At 44.1% G+C, this 21,137-nt stretch overlaps 2 protein-coding genes across 2 annotated transcripts; one reads left to right on the top strand and one right to left on the bottom strand.

The window, feature by feature from the left end:
* Positions 1–5,280: 5,280 nt before the first annotated feature.
* On the bottom strand, positions 5,281–7,724 carry LOC142698102 (uncharacterized). Its single transcript, XM_075847788.1, has 3 exons — positions 7,417–7,724; positions 5,483–6,242; positions 5,281–5,370 (listed from the first exon to the last, which is right to left on the bottom strand). The coding sequence occupies exons 1-2, from the start codon at positions 7,472–7,474 to the stop codon at positions 5,524–5,526; spliced, it is 777 nt and encodes a 258-aa protein (XP_075703903.1). The 5' UTR covers positions 7,475–7,724; the 3' UTR covers positions 5,281–5,370; positions 5,483–5,523.
* Positions 7,725–8,694: 970 nt separating this feature from the next.
* Positions 8,695–11,084, top strand: LOC142698103 (uncharacterized). The gene is made up of 2 exons (XM_075847789.1): positions 8,695–8,948; positions 10,124–11,084. The coding sequence occupies exons 1-2, from the start codon at positions 8,891–8,893 to the stop codon at positions 10,840–10,842; spliced, it is 777 nt and encodes a 258-aa protein (XP_075703904.1). The 5' UTR covers positions 8,695–8,890; the 3' UTR covers positions 10,843–11,084.
* The last annotated feature ends 10,053 nt before the right edge of the window (positions 11,085–21,137 follow it).

The raw sequence follows: 21,137 nt of genomic DNA, 5'->3' as shown, positions 1-21,137 counted from the left end.
AGAGCCCTCTGTAAACTCCTGGATGTGAGTTTGGACTTTTCCTCTGCCTATCACCCCCAGTCCAATGGGCAAGTTGAGAGGATCAACCAGATCATGGAAAATTATCTCCGCAACTTCATCTCTTCACAGCACGATAACTGGGTACAACTTCTTCCATGGGATGAGTTTTCATATAATAACCACACAAGTGAGTCCACCACTTCCACTCCGTTTCACATCGTGTACAGTCAACATCCCAGAGTTCCTCTTCCAGTGTCGACTTCATCTCAGGTACCCGCTGCTGACTCTGCATATGGGGACTTCCTGCAAATCTGGCAACAGACCCGGTCCTCTATTTTGCTGGCGGTAGACCGCATGAAGCGTAAGGCAGATACCAAAAGAAGAGAGCCGCCTCAGTATCTTCCAGGGACTAAAGTCTGGCTGTCCTCTCGAAACATTCACTTGAGGGTGCCTTCATACAAGTTTGCTCCCAGGTTCCTTGGTCCCTTCGAGATCCTGCAACAAATTAACCCTGTTTCCTATAAGCTGCAGCTGCCCCCTACCCTCAGAATCCCTAACTCCTTCCATGTGTCCCTCCTGAAACCTGTGGTCCTGAACCGCTACAGCAAGACCTCTAGTTCCACAGTTGCTTCCAGCGGCCCTTCTGATGTATTCGAGGTAAAGGAGATCCTGGACCGCAAGAGGGTAGGAGGAAGGACTTTCTATCTGGTGGACTGGAGAGGGTTTGGTCCTGAGGAGAGGTCCTGGGAGCCAGAAGAGAACCTCAGCGCCCCTACTCTTATTAAAAAGTTCCTCTCTCACTCTGGCACCAAGAAGAGGGGGCGTAAGAGGGGTGGATACTGTAGCGCCCATGGCCGCGGGCCGTCGAGTTCACTCACCTCCCGATGCCCGCAGCCATGGATCTGTGAGCGCTGGCCTCCGTCTCCCTCCTAGGAGAGGCCAGCGCTCGCTTCCGCTCCGTCCGGCTGGGTCCCGTAAGGGCCAGCGCGCGCACATGAAAACAATGATCATTAACCCACATGACTTCCTGCTCTATAAGAATGCCCCAGCCCTTCTGATCCTTGCCTGAGCGTTGTTAGTCTTTCCCAGTCTGTCTTGCAAATGGTCCCTTAGTGTCTCCCGTTCCCGCTGTTACCCATGCCCTATTACCGTTCCTGTATTCCGCATTGTTCCTGTGCCTACCCGTGTTCAAGTGTCATCTGCCACGTCAAGTGCCATCTGCCACGTCAAGTGCCATCTGCCACATCAAGTGCCATCTGCCACATCAAGTGTCTTCTGCCACGTCAAGTGCCATCTGCTCATCGGATACTGCCCGCCACGTCTGGCGCCACTTTCCGCACCTGCCTCCATCCGTGCTGAAGCCACAGCCACCGCCCGGACTATTTCAGGTAGCTAAGCATTACTGTCTGCCATCTTACTTTCACATAGACTGTGACCTGGTCAGCTGCCTCCCCGCTACGGTGGAGCGGCCTAGTGCGTCCACAAACCCAGTGTCCGTGACAGCTGGCCTCCATATTCTTAATTCAATCGATCATCTGATAGATGTGCTGGAAAAACAAATCCAATCCATGGAGACCCCTACTCACAACTTACAGGACTTAACCCCTTAATGACGAAGCCTAGGTTGGGCCTTAAGGCTCAGAGCCCATTTGTCTAATCTGACATTTTCTAAGGGGAGACATTTCCTCAAGCTGTTGCAGGAAAATTTTATAGGCCAGTTTGTGGAAGACCCTACTAGAGGTGAAGCTCTGTTGGATCTGGTCATTTCTAATAATGCAGAGCTTGTTGGGAACGTCAATGTTCGTGAAAACCTCGGTAACAGTGATCACAATATAGTTACATTTTACCTATACTGTAAAAAACAAACACAGGCTGGGAGGGCAAAAACATTTAATTTTAAGAAAGCCAATTTCCCCAGGATGAAGGCGGCAATTCAGGATATAGACTGGGAAGAACTAATGTCAAATAATGGGACAAATGATAAATGGGAGATTTTCAAATCTACTTTGGGTTATTATAGTGCAAAATTTATTCCTATAGGTAACAAGTATAAACGACTAAAATTAAATCCCACATGGCTTACACCTTCTGTGAAAGGGGCAATACACGACAAAAAAAGGGCATTTAAAAAATACAAATCTGAGGGTACGTCTGAAGCCTTTGTAAAATATAAAGAGCTTAATAAAATCTGTAAAAATGTAATAAAATTAGCAAAAATACAAAATGAAAGGCAGGTGGCCAAGGATAGTAGAACAAATCCCAAAAAATTCTTCAAGTATATAAATGCTAAAAAGCCAAAATCTGAACATGTAGGACCCCTAGATAGTGGTAATGGGGAGTTGGTCATAGAAGATCAAGAGAAGGCAGAGTTACTGAATGGGTTCTTTTGCTCTGTATATACAACAGAAGAAAGAGCAGCTGATGTAGCCGGTGCCAGTGCTGTTAATATATCAGTTGATATATTGAATTGGATGAATGTAGATATTGTCCAAGCTAAATTAAATAAAATAAATGTGCACAAGGCCCCGGACCAGATGGGATACACGCTAGAATTCTTAAAGAGCTTAGTTCAGTTATTTCTGTCCCCCTTTTCATAATATTCAGAGAATCTCTAGTGACTGGAATAGTGCCAAGGGACTGGCGCAGGGCAAATGTGGTGCCTATTTTCAAAAAGGGCTCTAGGTCTTCCCCGGGTAATTATAGACCAGTAAGCTTAACATCCATCGTGGGGAAAATGTTTGAGGGGCTATTGAGGGACTATATACAGGATTATGTGACAATAAATAGTATTATAAGTGACAGCCAGCACGGTTTTACTAAGGACAGAAGTTGTCAAACTAACCTAATCTGTTTTTATGAAGAGGTGAGCAGAAGTCTAGACAGAGGGGCCGCTGTGGATATAGTGTTTATATGAAGAGGTGAGCAGAAGCCTAGACAGAGGGGCCGCTGTGGATATAGTGATTATATGAAGAGGTGAGCAGAAGTCTAGACAGAGGGGCTGCTGTGGATTTAGTGTTTTTGGACTTTGCAAAGGCATTTGACACTGTCCCCCATAGACGCCTAATGGGTAAATTAAGGACTATAGGTTTAGAAAATATAGTTTGTAATTGGATTGAGAATTGGCTCAAGGACCGTATCCAGAGAGTTGTGGTCAATGATTCCTACTCTGAATGGTCCCCGGTAATAAGTGGTGTACCCCAGGGTTCAGTGCTGGGACCACTATTATTCAACTTATTTATTAATGATATAGAGGATGGGATTAATAGCACTATTTCTATTTTTGCAGATGACACCAAGCTATATAATATAGTTCAGTCTATGGAAGATGTTCATGAATTGCAGGCAGATTTAAACAAACTAAGTGTTTGGGCGTCCACTTGGCAGATGAAGTTTAATGTAGATAAATGTAAAGTTATGCATCTGGGTACGAACAACCTGCATGCATCATATGTCCTAGGGGGAGCTACACTGGGGGAGTCACTTGTTGAGAAGGATCTGGGTGTACTTGTAAATCATAAACTCAATAACAGCATGCAGTGTCAATCAGCTGCTTCAAAGGCCAGCAGGATATTGTCGTGTATTAAAAGAGACATGGACTCGCGGGACAGGGATGTAATATTACCACTTTACAAAGCATTAGTGAGGCCTCATCTAGAATATGCAGTTCAGTTCTGGGCTCCAGTTCATAGAAAGGATGCCCTGGAGTTGGAAAAAATACAAAGAAGAGCAACAAAGCTAATTAGGGGCATGGAGAATTTAAGTTATGAGGAAAGATTAAAAGAATTAAACCTATTTAGCCTTGAAAAAAGACGACTAAGGGGGGACATGATTAATTTATATAAATATATTAATGGCACATACAAAAAATATGGTGAAATTCTGTTCCATGTAAAACCCCCTCAAAAAACAAGGGGACACTCCCTCCGTCTGGAGAATCTATGGAATAGCCTACCGCAGGAGCTGGTCACTGCAGGGACAGTAGATGGCTTTAAAAAAGGGTTAGATAATTTCCTAGAACAAAAAAGTATTAGCTCCTATGTGTAGAAATTTTTCCTTCCCTTTTCCCGTCCCTTGGTTGAACTTGATGGACATGTGTCTTTTTTCAGCCGTACTAACTATGTAACTATGTAACTATGACATGTGCCACTTTATGTGGTAATAATAACTTTGGAATGCCTTTATTTATCCAAGTGATTCTGAGACTGTTTTCTGGTGACACATTGAACTTTATGTTAGTGGTAAAATTTGGTTGATACATTCAGTGAAAAACAGAAAAAATTACAGAAAATGTGGTGTAAGGCAGATGGTTATAACACACAAAATAGTTATTAGTTAACAATTTGTTTTTTTAAATAAAGGACTTAATATTGAAAAAAGTTTTTTTATACAAGTGTTTTTTTTTTGTCTCACTAGGTGACTTGAAGTCAGGAATCCCTGATCGCTATTCTAATACACTGCACTACATGCGTAGTGCAGTGTAAAAGTGTTGTCAGTTACTCACTGACAGCAAACCTAAGGCAGGACAAACTAGGCTTCCGTAGATGACAAACCCGGAGGCCATTGTTAGGCCTCCTGTTGCCATAACATGATGGAATAGAACGTCAAGGAGCAGGAAGGGGTTAAAGGATCTGCTAACGTCTTGGTGCCAGATACCACAGGACACTTTTAAAGATCTTCTGAAATCCATGTCCCAACGGGTCAGAGCTATTATGGCAGCACGAGGAGGACTACACAAGGCAGGTGGTTTTAATGTTATGTCTGGATGGTGTATATGTTAGTAATTAATTTCTATTCATTTGTACATTGATGGAAATTAGGGTATGTTCACGCGCAAACTCAAAAATATCTGAAAATACAGAGCTGTTTTCAAGGTTTTCAGCGTTTTTTACGGCCGTTTTTGGAGCTGTTTTCAATATTGTCTAGGAAAAACGGCTCCAAAAGCGGCCCATAAGTGACTTGCACTTCTTTTGTGAACATACCCTAAAAAAAGAGTATTTTTTCTGTGATTTTTATTTTTACAATATATATCAATCACCCTAAATATTGTAATCTTGGGGCCTACATTGCTCCTATGTAAACATGGGAACGCCACCATTCTCACCAGTTTTAAGGCGTAATGTAAGTCTTAGGCCAAAATGTAGTAGTAGTCGAAACGCCAATCCAACCGAGATGGAATATGAAATATCCAAAATAGAAGGGAGTCCCAGGCATAAAATAAGATAAGATAACTTTATTAATCCCCGAAGGGAAATTCCAGTATCACATAAATGGATTCTGGGAAACGGCATCAGGGATCTTTTATTATTAGGTCTCTGTGCAGATTGAGATTCTGGCGTCCAAGGTGAAGATGATGAAGAAGACTAGGTGGTACTGTAGACAAAACAAAAAATAATCAGACCAGACGATAATCACTCAGCAATATACTGGTGCCGAAGCTCCAGCCATGATTTCACAAAAATACTATAGATGTCAGTGATCATACCTGTACTGCTGGTGTTTCTTCTGCACCACAGCTGTTGGTACTTATCTCCTCCTCTTTCTTTGAAAGGCATGGACGCGGCACAAGGGACAGCGTGGATTTGTCGGGATCCAATGTGCAATACAAGGCAGATGGAATATGTGAGAACATGGCAGAACGGTGACTTGCTCTCCAATCTCATAGTCCTCTAGGCATATAGTGCAGGACTGGATGTCTTCGTTTTCAGTAAAGGTTCGAGATGGGAGTCTATCAATCTGCCTGCCTCTCCTGCCTCGCCGACGTTGTCTTCTCTGCACAGGTCTGCTGTCTGTGGTCTCTGTTGTCGACTGTTGGTTGGGAAGCAGCTGACTGGTGCTTGGTGTTGGCTCCACCAGCCTGTTAGATGTTTGCTGAGGAGATCTGCTTCCTTCTCTGGACGGCTGCAGGTTTGGTAGCGGCTCACTGGTGCTGGGCTCTTGTGTTGGTTCCTCCAGCCTTTCGGATCTCTCCTGAGTAGTTGATGGAGTAGACCCAGGCCGGGATTCAACAGGAATTCTGAGCTCGGTCTCACTATTAATACGACGGCCAATTGTCGTTTCAGACTGTTCTATTGGCTCAGGTCGTAAAGGGGACCGGCTTCTGTCCGCTCCGTCTTGCTGCAACCTACGGCGCGGTGGAACTTGACCACGTCTTCGTCTCCTGTCGGGGACATTGTCATGGTCTTCATCCTGTTCCACACTCTGACGCCTTCTATGTCCAGATCTTAATCTTCCATCAGCAATGCCTAGATGTGAAACAATGTGTATAACATATATTAATTATGTACAGAAAAAATGGGAAAAAAGATCAATACCAGACATTTCCTATGGACTCGCGTGGCCTTCTTTCTAGAGGAAAGCTCCCATGTCTTTCTAATCTTGGACAACCGTTTTAATACTATGAATATATACACAGTCGAGTCACATTATTATAACTACTACTAATATCCAGAGTAACCGGCGTGTGCAGCACGGACAGCAGTAGACGGGCTGGGAGTGACTCAATAAGGTGCTGGTAAGTGGTCTCATATGTGGAGCCTCGCTGACTCCATACATCCCACATTTACTGGAGGGTGCGTGGGGGAGGATCCATAAAGCGAACAACACGATTGACGTGGTCCCACAGATGCTCAATTGGGTTCAAGTCTGGAGAAATAGGGGGCCAGGGAAGTACTTGGAAGTCTTGCTCGTGCTCTTCCAACCACTGTCGGGCATTTATAGTCGTGTGACATGTCGCATTGTCTTGCTTTAAGATTCCATTTGCTCCAGGGAAGACAATCAGCATGTATGGTGGATGTGATCTGTAACGATGGATTCATATCTAAATCGGTTCAGAGCCTTCCATATGGATGAGTGGCCCAGAGAATGCCATGGAAAAATACCCCAGGCGCTGACGTCGCCGCCAGCTTTTTCCAGCAATGGTTGTAAAGTCCATCCTTTCGATGAAGCAGAAAACTTGATTTATCGGAGAAGACAACCCTTTGCCAATCATCGGTGCTCTGAGACCAATACTGCCGTGCAAATTGAAGCCATTTTCTCTGATGCACCTTTGTTACATAGGAGCAGTGACCATCCGTCGGGTTCGGAGCCCCATACGCAGTCGGGTTCGCTGAACTGTTGTATTAGACATACGTCTGGTAGCCAACGTTCACCTCTCAAATACATGGCACGTGGTGCTCTGCAGTTTCCATGTCCGTTATTCCCAATGATGCCATTTGTCCACTCACGATACACTGTCACCACAGCAGCACGCGAACAGTTCACAAACTGCGCTGTTTGAGAAATACCGCCGCCCTTGGTCCGAAAGCCAATAATCATCCCTTTTTGCAACTGAAAAACGGTGCATTTTTTGCGGACGCAAAACGGACACGTTTGTGTGAAACTAGCCTAAATGTATCTGATATAACAAGTTCCACTTACCTTGATTTATCCGGGAACTTTCGTCTATTGCAAGCTGCAAGAGTTCTCGGTAACTCATTGTTCCTTGTTGCAGGCGGCTTGATGTTTAAATTCAGGAACAATGGAAAAACGGGATTCCTCAAATAAGAGGGAATCTACCACGATGTTCAGAAGTTGCACTGGTGTTTAAGTGCCCTGAACAGATGATGTAGTAGTCGCTTTGTAGCACAAATTTGCTCTTTGAAAAACCAAGTGAAGTTTCAGCATCAGCATCAACTCGAGATATGGCACTGATGTGACCGCGCTTGGGGTCCTTAGAACTTCACGCCATTGTGATGTCACTGCTATAGATGCCACACCCTCCATTGTTCTGATGACATCACTGCCTGCAGTGATGTCATAATGCTTACGGTATGTCATAAACGGTCCCCTGCTCTGCATTATACCAATCACTGCAGCAAAGCCTCCAAATAAAAAAATAAATATATATTACATTTTTTTATATTTACATATTGCAGCTGAAAATCTCTAATATTTGTTTAGTAAATGTTTCTCTATAATTGTTTAGTAAATGTTGTAGCACACAATTCATCTAAGTAAAAGTCTTAGTAAGTCTTAGAGACTTAGTCTTAGTAAGTCTTAGTCTCAGTGTAATTTGTACTTCCAGATAGTGCAGCTTAATTTCGCTGATTGTGACCCCAGTGATCAGATTTAATCTGTGATGGAACTTGAGAAGTGTTGAATTCCCCTGCAGCGCCACCACAGGAGAAACTAAGCATTACACAGTGAAATCAATAAGAGACTTGTCCTTTCTTAACTTAGAATTCCCCAATAGGGTATTTACAATGGGTTTCTTATACCAGACAACCTCTTTAGGTTATAAAGGATTCTTATTTACTCCAGAACCATCTAGTTTTAGAAAAATAAAGTTACATTTCCACCTCTCCATTGTGGTAATCTGTTACTAAGACTTTTACTTAGATGAATTGTGTGCTACAACATTTACTAAACAATTATAGAGAAACATTTACTAAACAAATATTAGAGATTTTCAGCTGCAATATGTAAATATAAAAAAATTTAATATATATTTATGTTTTTTATTTGGAGGCTTTGCTGCAGTGATTGGTATAATGCAGAGCAGGGGACCGTTTATGACATACCGTAAGCATTATGACATCACTGCAGGCAGTGATGTCATCAGAACAATGGAGGGTGTGGCATCTATAGCAGTGACATCACAATGGCGTGAAGTTCTAAGGACCCCAAGCGCGGTCACATCAGTGCCATATCTCGAGTTGATGCTGATGCTGAAACTTCACTTGGTTTTTCAAAGAGCGAATTTGTGCTACAAAGCGACTACTACATCATCTGTTCAGGGCACTTAAACACCAGTGCAACTTCTGAACATCGTGGTAGATTCCCTCTTATTTGAGGAATCCCGTTTTTCCATTGTTCCTGAATTTAAACATCAAGCCGCCTGCTACAAGGAACAATGAGTTACCGAGAACTCTTGCAGCTTGCAATAGACGAAAGTTCCCGGATAAATCAAGGTAAGTGGAACTAGTTATATCAGATACATTTAGACTAGTTTCACACAAACGTGTCCGTTTTGCGTCCGCAAAAAATGCACCGTTTTTCAGTTGCAAAAAGGGATGATTATTGGCTTTCGGACCAAGGGCGGCGGTATTTCTCAAACAGCGCAGTTTGTGAACTGTTCGCGTGCTGCTGTGGTGACAGTGTATCGTGAGTGGACAAATGGCATCATTGGGAATAACGGACATGGAAACTGCAGAGCACCACGTGCCATGTATTTGAGAGGTGAACGTTGGCTACCAGACGTGTGTCTAATACAACAGTTCAGCGAACCCGACTGCGTATGGGGCTCCGAACCCGACGGATGGTCACTGCTCCTATGTAACAAAGGTGCATCAGAAAAAATGGCTTCAATTTGCACGGCAGTATTGGTCTCAGAGCACCGATGATTGGCAAAGGGTTGTCTTCTCCGATAAATCACGTTTTCTGCTTCATCGAAAGGATGGACTTTACAACCATTGCTGGAAAAAGCTGGCGGCGACGTCAGCGCCTGGGGTATTTTTCCATGGCATTCTTCTGGGCCACTCATCCATATGGAAGGCTCTGAACCGATTTAGATATGAATCCATCGTTACAGATCACATCCACCATACATGCTGATTGTCTTCCCTGGAGCAAATGGAATCTTAAAGCAAGACAATGCGACATGTCACACGACTATAAATGCCCGACAGTGGTTGGAAGAGCACGACCAAGACTTCCAAGTACTTCCCTGGCCCCCTATTTCTCCAGACTTGAACCCAATTGAGCATCTGTGGGACCACGTCAATCGTGTTGTTCGCTTTATGGATCCTCCCCCACGCACCCTCCAGTAAATGTGGGATGTATGGAGTCAGCGAGGCTCCACATATGAGACCACTGACCAGCACCTTATTGAGTCACTCCCAGCCCGTCTACTGCTGTCCGTGCTGCACACGCCGGTTACTCTGGATATTAGTAGTAGCTATAATAATGTGACTCGACTGTGTATATATTCATAGTATCAAAACGGTTGTCCAAGATAAGAAAAACATGGGAGCTTTCCTCTAGAAAGAAGGCCACGCGAGTCCATAGGAAATGTCTGGTATTGATCTTTTTTCCCATTTTTTCTGTACATAATTAATATATGTTATACACATTGTTTCACATCTAGGCATTGCTGATGGAAGATTAAGATCTGGACATAGAAGGCGTCAGAGTGTGGAGCAGGATGAAGACCATGACAATGTCCCTGACAGGAGACGAAGACGTGGTCAAGTTCCACCGCGCCGTAGGTTGCAGCAAGACGGAGCGGACAGAAGCCGGTCCCCATTACGATCTGAGCCAATAGAACAGTCTGAAACGACAAGTGGCCGTCGTATTAATAGTGCGACCGAGCTCAGAATTTCTGGAGAATCCCAGCCTGCGTCTACTCCATCAACTACTCAGGAGAGATCCGAAAGGCTGGAGGAACCAACACAAGACCCCAGCACCAGTGAGCCGCTACCAAACCTGCAGCCATCCAGAGAAGGAAGCAGATCTCCTCAGCAAACATCTAACAGGCTGGTGGAGCCAACACCAAGCACCAGTCAGCTGCTTCCCAACCAACAGTCGACAACAGAGACCACAGACAGCAGACCTGTGCAGAGAAGACAACGTCGGCGAGGCAGGAGAGGCAGGCAGATTGATAGACTCCCATCTCGAACCTTTACTGAAAACGAAGACATCCAGTCCTGCACTATATGCCTAGAGGACTATGAGATTGGAGAGCAAGTCACCGTTCTGCCATGTTCTCACATATTCCATCTGCCTTGTATTGCACATTGGATCCCGACAAATCCACGCTGTCCCTTGTGCCGCGTCCATGCCTTTCAAAGAAAGAGCAGGAGATAAGTACCAACAGCTGTGGTACAGAAGAAACACCAGCAGTACAGATATGATCACTGACATCTATAGTATTTTTGTGAAATCATGGCTGGAGCTTCGGCACCAGTATATTGCTGAGTGATTATCGTCTGGTCTGATTATTTTTTGTTTTGTCTACAGTACCACCTAGTCTTCTTCATCATCTTCACCTTGGACGCCAGAATCTCAATCTGCACAGAGACCTAATAATAAAAGATCCCTGATGCCGTTTCCCAGAATCCATTTATGTGATACTGGAATTTCCCTTCGGGGATTAATAAAGTTATCTTATCTTATTTTATGCCTGGGACTCCCTTCTATCTTGGATATTTCATATTCCATCTCGGTTGGATTGGCGTTTCGACTACTACTACATTTTGGCCTAAGACTTACATTACGCCTTAAAACTGGTGAGAATGGTGGTGTTCCCATGTTTACATAGGAGCAATGTAGGCCCCAAGATTACAATATTTAGGGTGATTGATATATATTGTAAAAATAAAAAGCACAGAAAAATTACTCTTTTTTTAGGGTATGTTCACAAAAGAAGTGCAAGTCACTTCTTGGGCCGCTTTTGGAGCCGTTTTTCCTAGACAATATTGAAAACAGCTCCAAAAACGGCCGTAAAAAAACGCTGAATACCTTGAAAACAGCTCTGTATTTTCAGATATTTTTGAGTTTGCGTGTGAACATACCCTAATTTCCATCAATGTACAAATTAATAGAAATTAATTACTAACATATACACCATCCAGACATAACATTAAAACCACCTGCCTTGTGTAGTCCTCCTCGTGCTGCCATAATAGCTCTGACCCGTTGGGACATGGATTTCAGAAGATCTTTAAAAGTGTTCTGTGGTATCTGGCACCAAGACGTTAGCAGATCCTTTAACCCCTTCCTGCTCCTTGACGTTCTATTCCATCATGTTATGGCAACAGGAGGCCTAACAATGGCCTCCGGGTTTGTCATCTACGGAAGTCTAGTTTGTCCTGCCTTAGGTTTGCTGTCAGTGTATTAGAATAGCGATCAGGGATTCCTGACTTCAAGTCACCTAGTGAGACAAAAAAAAAACAGTTGTAAAAAAAACAACTTTTTTCAATATTAAGTCCTTTATTTAAAAAAACAAATTGTTAATTAATAACTATTTAGTGTGGTATAACCATCTGCCTTACACCACATTTTCTGTAATTTTTTGTTTTTCACTGAATGTATCAACCAAATTTTACCACTAACATAAAGTTCAATGTGTCACCAGAAAACAGTCTCAGAATCACTTGGATAAATAAAGGCATTCCAAAGTTATTACCACATAAAGTGACACATGTCATAGTTACATAGTTACATAGTTAGTACGGCTGAAAAAGACACATGTCCATCAAGTTCAACCAAGGGACGGGAAAAGGGAAGGAAAAAATTTCTACACGTAGGAGCTAATACTTTTTTGTTCTAGGAAATTATCTAACCCTTTTTTAAAGCCATCTACTGTCCCTGCAGTGACCAGCTCCTGCGGTAGGCTATTCCATAGATTCACAGCTCTCACAGTAAAGAAGGCTTGTCGCCTCTGCAGGTTGAACCTTTTTTTCTCCAGACGGAGGGAGTGCCCCCTTGTTTTTTGAGGGGGTTTTACATGGAACAGAATTTCACCATATTTTTTGTATGTGCCATTAATATATTTATATAAATTAATCATGTCCCCCCTTAGTCGTCTTTTTTCAAGGCTAAATAGGTTTAATTCTTTTAATCTTTCCTCATAACTTAAATTCTCCATGCCCCTAATTAGCTTCGTTGCTCTTCTTTGTATTTTTTCCAACTCCAGGGCATCCTTTCTATGAACTGGAGCCCAGAACTGAACTGCATATTCTAGATGAGGCCTCACTAATGCTTTGTAAAGTGGCAATATTACATCCCTGTCCCGTGAGTCCATGCCTCTTTTAATACACGACAATATCCTGCTGGCCTTTGAAGCAGCTGATTGACACTGCATGCTGTTATTTAGTTTATGATTTACAAGTACACCCAGATCCTTCTCATCAAGTGACTCCCCCAGTGTAGCTCCCCCTAGGACATATGATGCTTGCAGGTTGTTCGTACCCAGATGCATAACTTTACATTTATCTACATTAAACTTCATCTGCCAAGTGGATGCCCAAACACTTAGTTTGTTTAAATCTGCCTGCAATTCATGAACATCTTCCATATACTGAACTATATTACATAGCTTGGTGTCATCTGCAAACATAGAAATAGTGCTATTAATCCCCTGCTCTATATCATTAATAAATAAGTTGAATAATAGTGGTCACAGCACTGAACCCTGGGGTACACCACTTATAACCGGGGACCATTCAGAGAAGGAATCATTGACCACAACTCTCTGGATAAGGTCCTTGAGCCAATTCTCAATCCAATTACAAACTATATTTTCTAAACCTATAGTCCTTAATTTACCCATTAGGCGTCTATGGGGGACAGTGTCAAATGCCTTTGCAAAGTCCAAAAACACTAAATCCACAGCGGCCCCTGTGTCTAGGCTTCTGCTCACCTCTTCATATAAACACTATATCCACAGCGGCCCCTCTGTCTAGGCTTCTGCTCACCTCTTCATATAAACACTATATCCACAGTGGCCCCTGTGTCTAGACTTCTGCTCACCTCTTCATAAAAACAGATTAGGTTAGTTTGACAACTTCTGTCCTTAGTAAAACCGTGCTGGCTGTCACTTATAATGCTATTTTTTGTCACATAATCCTGTATATAGTCCCTCAATAGCCCCTCAAACATTTTCCCCACGATGGATGTTAAGCTTACTGGTCTATAATTACCCGGGGAAGACCTAGAGCCCTTTTTGAAAATAGGCACCACATTTGCGCTGCACCAGTCCCTTGGCACTATACCAGTCACTAGAGATTCTCTGAATATTATGAAAAGGGGGACAGAAATAACTGAACTAAGCTCTTTAAGAATTCTAGGGTGTATCCCATCTGGTCCCGGGGCCTTGTGCACATTTATTTTATTTAATTTAGCTTGGACCATCTCTACATTCATCCAATTCCGTATATCAACTGATATATTAACAGCACTGGCAGCGGCTACATCAGCTGCTCTTTCTTCAGTTGTATATACAGAGCTAAAGAACCCATTTAGTAACTCTGCCTTCTCTTGATCCCCTGTGATCAACTCCCCATTACCATTATCTAGGGGTCCTACATGTTCAGACCTTGGCTTTTTAGCATTTATATACTTGAAGAATTTTTTGGGATTTGTTTTACTATCCTTGGCCACCTGCCTTTCATTTTGTATTTTTGCTAATTTTATTACATTTTTACAGATTTTATTAAGCTCTTTATATTTTACAAAGGCTTCAGACGTACCCTCAGATTTGTATTTTTTAAATGCCCTTTTTTTGTCATGTATTGCCCCTTTCACAGAAGGTGTAAGCCATGTGGGGTTTAATTTGAGTCGTTTATACTTGTTACCTATAGGAATACATTTTGCACTATAATAACCCAAAGTAGATTTGAAAATCTCCCATTTATCATTTGTCCCATTATTTGACATTAGTTCTTCCCAGTCTATATCCTGAATTGCCGCCTTCATCCTGGGGAAATTGGCTTTCTTAAAATTAAATGTTTTTGCCCTCCCAGCCTGTGTTTGTTTTTTACAGTATAGGTAAATGTAACTATATTGTGATCACTGTTACCGAGGTTTTCACGAACATTGACGTTCCCAACAAGATCTGCATTATTAGAAATGACCAGATCCAACAGAGCTTCACCTCTAGTTGGGTCTTCCACAAACTGGCCCATAAAATTTTCCTGCAACAGGTTGAGAAAATGTCTCCCCTTAGATAATGTCAGATTAGACAAATGGGCTCTGAGCCTTAAGGCCCAACCTAGGCTTCGTCATTAAGGGGTTAAGTCCTGTAAGTTGTGAGTAGGGGTCTCCATGGATTGGATTTGTTTTTCCAGCACATCTCACAGATGATTGATTGAATTAAGAATATGGAGGCCAGGTCAACACCTTGAACTCTTTGCCATGTTCCTCACATCAGTCCTGAACGATTTTTGCAGTGTGGCTGGGGCATTATCCTGCTGTAAGACAGCACTGACATTAAAGAATACCTTTACCATGAAGAGGTGGATTTGTCTGTAGCAATGTTTAGGTAGGTGGTCTGTGACAAAAAACAGTATGGGAATATCAAAATAACCACCATAAATTCCCCATAGAAAATTGTGCCATAATCTGTCAAATCAGATGAAATTCTAGTGTTGGGTCCCAGTGACTCCAACTGAGGGGCTTGCATTTAAAAAAAATCATTATTAGTTTTTAGCATTGGATAAAGCAAAGGAGAAACAACAGGAACCTCTCAGAGGAACCTCTCAGAGAGCGGCGCTGTGCTCCGTATACTGCACGAGCAGTAGTACAGCGAGTACATAGAGTACAGCGGGGCCGATCATATGACGAAGAGTCGTGTCGTCACCAAAGAAGACTGTACAACTAGACTTCCGGTTCCTCATCAGCGCTATAAAAATCTATGAAAATCTCAGAAACAGCACCAAGGGGGACGGGAATGTATATTAGCGAGTTTACTCACATGTAGCATCTATGGCCAGGGGCCGTCGGTTCCACTCACCTCCTGACGCCCACAGCCATGGATCTGTGAGCGCTGGTCCCCATCTCACTTCCGCTCCGGTCCGCCAGTGTGACGAATGGAAGACAGCATTTAACACCCGTGACGGGCACTACAAATACGTAGTGATGCCCTTCGGACTGTGTAACGCTCCCGCAGTGTTTCAGGAACTCGTTAATGATATCTTCCGAGATCTCCTCTATATCTGTGTTGTTGTTTATCTCGATGATATTTTGATTTTCTCCCCAAGCTGATATTTATACGCCAAGCTGGAGAAGTGCGTCTTTGAGAGGAGTTCTCTGCACTTCCTGGGCTACATCATATCGGATCAAGGTCTCAAGATGGATCCTGAGAAAGTGAGAGCTGTCCTGGAGTGGCCACGTCCTCAAGGTCTGAGGTCCATACAGCGTTTCCTGGGATTTGCCAATTTCTACCGGCAGTTTATCCCAAACGTCTCATCGCTGACATCTCCTATTTCCACCCTTACCAAGAACGATGTGAACGCCAAGGTGTGGACCCCAGAGGCAGAGTCCACATTTTTTAGTCTCAAAAAAGCCTTTACTTCTGCCTCAATCCTCTATCATCCTGACGTATATATACAGTTTTCTTTGGAGGTGGACGCCTTTTATGTTGGTGCAGGCGCACTTCTGTTCCAGAGGAGCCCCAAAGGAAAGGCAGTAGTATGTGGCTACTACTCGAGACTTTTTTCTTCTGCAGAGCGCATTTACTCTGTTGGGGATCAGGAGCTACTGGCCATCAAATTGGCTCTGGAGAAGTAGAGCCATCTGCTGGAGGGCGCAGCTCACCCCATCCTAATCTACACCGACCACATGAACCTCACCTACCTTCAGTCCGCTCAACGACTAAATCCCTGTCACGCAGAGTGGCCGCTGACAGGAATGTGAGGGCCGATGCCCTGTCCAGGTCATTTGAAACGGATAACACGGTGGAGTCTCTTCAAACTATTATAGACCTGTCCTGCATTATCACTGCCAATCCTTTGCAGGTTAGAGACATCCCTCCGGGGAGGACTTTTGTTCGATTAGCAGGCAGGAGAAGAATTCTCCGATGGGGACACAGTTCTAAACTGGCTGGGCACCCTGGTGTTTGTAAAACCCGAGACCTGATTGCTCGTCACTTTTGGTGGCCCACGCTGCCCAAGGATGTTGTGGACTTTGTCTCTTCTTGCACGGTGTGTGCTTCTAACAAGGTTACTAATTCCAAGCCTGCCGGCCTCCATCAACCTGTGCCTATACCCAATGCCACCTTGCAGCACATTGTGATGGACTTTGTCACTGACCTTCCTCCCTCAGCAGGATGCAACACTGTCTGGGTGGTGGTGGACCGGTTCTCGAAGATGGCACAATTTATCCCGCTGACCGGCCTACCTTCTGTTCCCCGAATGGCGAATCTCTTCATCCAGCACATCTACCGCTTGCATGGCTTGCCCTTCACATTGTGTCTGATCGGGGGTTTCAGTTTACCTCGAGGTTCTGGAGGGCTCTCTGTAAACTCCTGGATGTGATATTGGACTTTTCCACAGCCTATCACCCCCGGTCCAATGGGCAAGTCGAGAGGATCAACCAGATCATGGAGAATTATCTCCGTCACTTCATTTCCTTACAGCATGATAACTGGGTACAGCTTCTTCCTTGAGCCGAGTTCTCGTACAACAACCACACAAGCGAGTCCACCACTTCCACTCCGTTTTACATTGTATACGGTCAACATCCTAGAGTCCCTCTTCCAGTGTCTACTACTTCTCAGGTACCCGCTGCTGACTCTGCATTTGGGGACTTCCTGTAAATTTGGCAACAGATCCGGGCATGAAGCGAAAAGCGGATACAAGAAGAGAGCCGCCGCAGTATCTTCCAAGTACCAAAGTCTGGCTGTCCTCATGGAACATTCGTTTGAGGGTGCCTTCATACAAGTTTGCTCCCAGGTTTCTCTGTCCTTTTGAGATTCGGCAACAGATTAACCCTGTCTCCTATAAACTGCTGCTGCCTCCTACCCTCAGAATCCCCAACTCCTTTCATGTGTCCCTCCTGAAACCAGTGGTCCTGAACTGCTACAGCAAGACTTCCTGTTCCACAACTGCTCCCAGCGGTTCTTCTGATGTGTTCGAGGTGAGGGAGATCCTGGACTGCAAGAGGGTAGGAGGAAGGACTTTCTATTTGGTGGACTGGAGAGGCTTTAGTCCTGAGGAGAGGTCCTGGGAGCCGGAGGAGAACCTTGATGCCTCTGCTCTTAAAAAGCTCCTCTCGCTCTAGTCCCAAGAAGAGGGGGCGTAAGAGGGGGGATACTGTAGCGTCCAGGGCCATCGGGTCCACTCACCTGACGCCCGCAGCCATGGATCTGTGAGCGCTGGTTCTCATCTCCTTCCCAGGAGACGCCAGCGCTCACTTCTGCTACGATCTGCTCTGTCCCGTAGGGTGCGCGCGCACGCTCGTGCCCTCTCTTAAAGGGCCAGCGCACGCACATGTAGGAAATCACCATCATCAACACACATGATTTCCTGGACTATAAGAAGGGCCCAACCCATCTGATCCTTGCCTGAGCATTGTTAGTATACCCCAAGTCTGTCTTTCACTTCAGAGACTGTGCATGCGTGCACACAGCTCTATGCCCTGGCTGTTGCTAACAGCCATGGGCACTGGGCAGAATGTCAGGGGTCAATCTTTTGGCCCCTGAACATGTGATCGCTGTGACAACCAATCACAGCGATCACATGCATTTCTGCATAGAAAACAGTGTGCACTCGATCGCGTGCACACAGCCCTGTGCCCACGCTGTTACCAACAGCTCTGGGCACTGGGCAGAGTATCAGGGACCAATCTGATGGTCCCTGAACATGTGGTCACTGTGAAAACCTATCACAGCGACCACATTTGTTTTATTTTGACTTTTCTGGCAGTAAATCTCCTGCCTCTTTTCTTCTCCTCAAACATTGTTTCAGTTTGAGGAGAAGAAGAGACTCGGGAGAATTGCTGCCAGAAGAATACAGTTACAGTTACAAAAAAATACAGTTAGACTCATAAAACATTCTCTGTATAGATAGATTTCTATCTATCTATACAATCTATCTATCCATCTATCTTTTTTTCTATCTACCTTTCTTTCTTTTATTCTATTAGAATAGGCAGGTAGGGAGTATATAATTATATATATATCCACATATATATATAATATATATAGCAATAGCGATTTATTTTTTGTTAGCGGTAGTGTAGATATATATAGCAGTTACAGAACCGATAAAAACACAGGGACATATACAAAAACACCGAAAAAGGCCATACTTACAAATGGACACAGCCAGGCCAGAAATGCTGATGAAAGGGCGAGCAGGTGCTTTAAATAATAATAGCCACTCCCACTAGTCTTGAGGGGAGTGGTGTGTGGTGCATGGGATGTGTAGTAAGAAATAATAAATGAATAGTGTGTGTGCAAGTGTAATACTATAAGTGAAATATAGGGGGCAGTAATAAATGAAGTGCCTCAATAGAAATAAATGGATAATGGGGTGCAAGTGAGTGAAACATGGAGGGATAGTGTGTACGTCATGAGGCACAACGTGTATAGCCAGGTAGAAGCCTATTTGTGACGCCTTGATAATTCATAGAGCGGGCTACCCTGCTTGCTATGCCAAACAACAACACACCATGCTCTCCCAGCATCAAAGACCCGGCTGTGTCCAAGAGAAGCGAATATACATAATAATGAAAAATACCTGGGGTATTGGTAATCATTTTGGCCAAAAGGACGCAAGCTCGCAATCCACGACAAGGATCCCCAGACTTGCGAGTTCATTTATTATTTCTTACTACACATCCCATGCACCACACACCACTCCCCTCAAGACTAGTGGGAGTGGCTATTATTATTTAAAGCACCTGCTCGCCCTTTCATCAGCATTTCTGGCCTGGCTGTGTCCATTTGTAAGTATGGCCTTTTTCGGTGTTTTTATATATAGCAGTTAGTTTGTGTGTTTTATAGAAAAAAAAATAATAATTTGTTTAGTTAGTGTTAGTTACGTTATGGCGAGGAAGTTGTTTAGCGCCAAGGAGGCATACGCCATGCTGTGGTCTGAGTCGGAGACCGCATCAGAGATGGCGTCCGAGATGGAACCTGTTTTAGGTAGTGACGATGACAGCGTCACTTCAGGTTCATCTTCAGGGAACGTTGTCCCTGATGCAGTTGAAACTCCAGAACATGAAAGCGCAGGGCCAAGTAGCGCTGTAGCACAGGACAGCCTGGTCCCTTCAGTCCAGGCTCTTGTATGGGCACCTGCCCCATCTTTTGGGCCTAGAATCCACGGATTTACTGCCACTCCTGGCATAACCGTGGACAATACAAATTTTGTCCAAATGGATTACTTCCATTTATTTATAACCGACGACATCCTAAATCAGATTGTCCACGAAACAAATTTATATGCCACGCAATATATAAGGCAGAAACCTTCATCCACCCATGCCAGAGATTGGACGCCCACCAATTAGCAGGAATTAAAAAAATTTTTGGGGCTCACCCTAAATATGGGTATTGTCAAAAAGCCCTCCATTAGGTCTTACTGGTCAACAAGACCCGCCCAAGCCACCCCAGTATATTCTGCAGTAATGCCCAGGTCTCGTTATGAGACAATAATGAGGTTCCTCCACTTCAATGACAACGCACAGGCCCCCCCAAGTACCGATGCAAACCGGGATCGGTTGTTCAAAATAAGACCGCTAGTAAATTCCCTGAATAATTTATTTCTGCAACTCTACACCCCTGAGCAGAATGTAAGTGTGGACGAATCCCTCCTCAACTTTCATGGCAGACTTAGCTTTCGCCAATATCTACCTTCCAAAAGGGCAAGATATGGCGTTAAGCTCTACAAACTGTGTGAAAGCGGGTCAGGATATACCACCGCCTTCAGGATTTATGAAGTGCGGGACCGCTCAATAAATGTTCCTGGATGCCCCCCTGATCTTTCCACCAGCAGTAAGATCGTGTGGGAGATAATGCAGCCTCTGCTTCACCAGGGGTACCACCTGTACTGTGATCATTTTTATTCCAGTGTGCCCGTTTAGGCATTTGCATGCTGCAAGGACTGGGGCATGTGGTACCATGCGCAAAAACAGAATTGGTTTTCCACAGCAATTAGTGGGGAAGCGCATGGTAAAGGGGGTCTCCTGTGCTTATGCATCTGAAGAATTGCTGGCGGTCAATTTCAGGGATCGCAAAGATGTGTATGTGCTAAGCACGATTCATACCGCAGGAACAGTGGCAGTGAGGGAAAGAGGGGCAACATCGGACAAGCACAAACCAGTGATCGGGTCCGAATATAACAAGTACATGGGGGGGTGGATTTAAGCGACCAGGTTTTACAGCCCTATTTAGTAAAACGCCAAACTAAAACCTGGTACAAAAAAGTGGCCATTTATCTGTTACAGGTGGCAAATCCACAACTCATTTGTGCTCTACAAAAAAAACAGAGGCAGAGACACATACCTGGATTTCCAGGAGAAAATTATTGAGGGCCTCATTTTTGATGTTCAGGACACCCGAGAATGCCCCCAGTCTGAGGATGTCACGCGACTGACTGAAAGACACTTCATCAGTCGGATTCCCCCAACACCAACCAGAAGCAACCCCCAGAAAAAGT

Source organism: Rhinoderma darwinii (assembly GCF_050947455.1).
Source record: "Rhinoderma darwinii isolate aRhiDar2 chromosome 12 unlocalized genomic scaffold, aRhiDar2.hap1 SUPER_12_unloc_10, whole genome shotgun sequence".
Taxonomy (NCBI): Eukaryota; Metazoa; Chordata; class Amphibia; order Anura; family Rhinodermatidae; genus Rhinoderma; species Rhinoderma darwinii.
Note: the sequence above shows the minus strand (reverse complement) of the source record. Positions and strands in the feature narration are given on the sequence as shown.

Bases quoted from the DNA above. Each gene is read 5' to 3' on its own strand.
- LOC142698102 (XM_075847788.1), bottom strand. From the start codon at position 7,474: ATGAGTTACCGAGAACTCTTGCAGCTTGCAATAGACGAAAGTTCCCGG. The intron at 6,243-7,416 runs GTAAGTGGAACT...TTTCACATCTAG, and splicing joins AAGTTCCCGGATAAATCAAG to GCATTGCTGATGGAAGATTA.
- LOC142698103 (XM_075847789.1), top strand. From the start codon at position 8,891: ATGAGTTACCGAGAACTCTTGCAGCTTGCAATAGACGAAAGTTCCCGG. The intron at 8,949-10,123 runs GTAAGTGGAACT...TTTCACATCTAG, and splicing joins AAGTTCCCGGATAAATCAAG to GCATTGCTGATGGAAGATTA.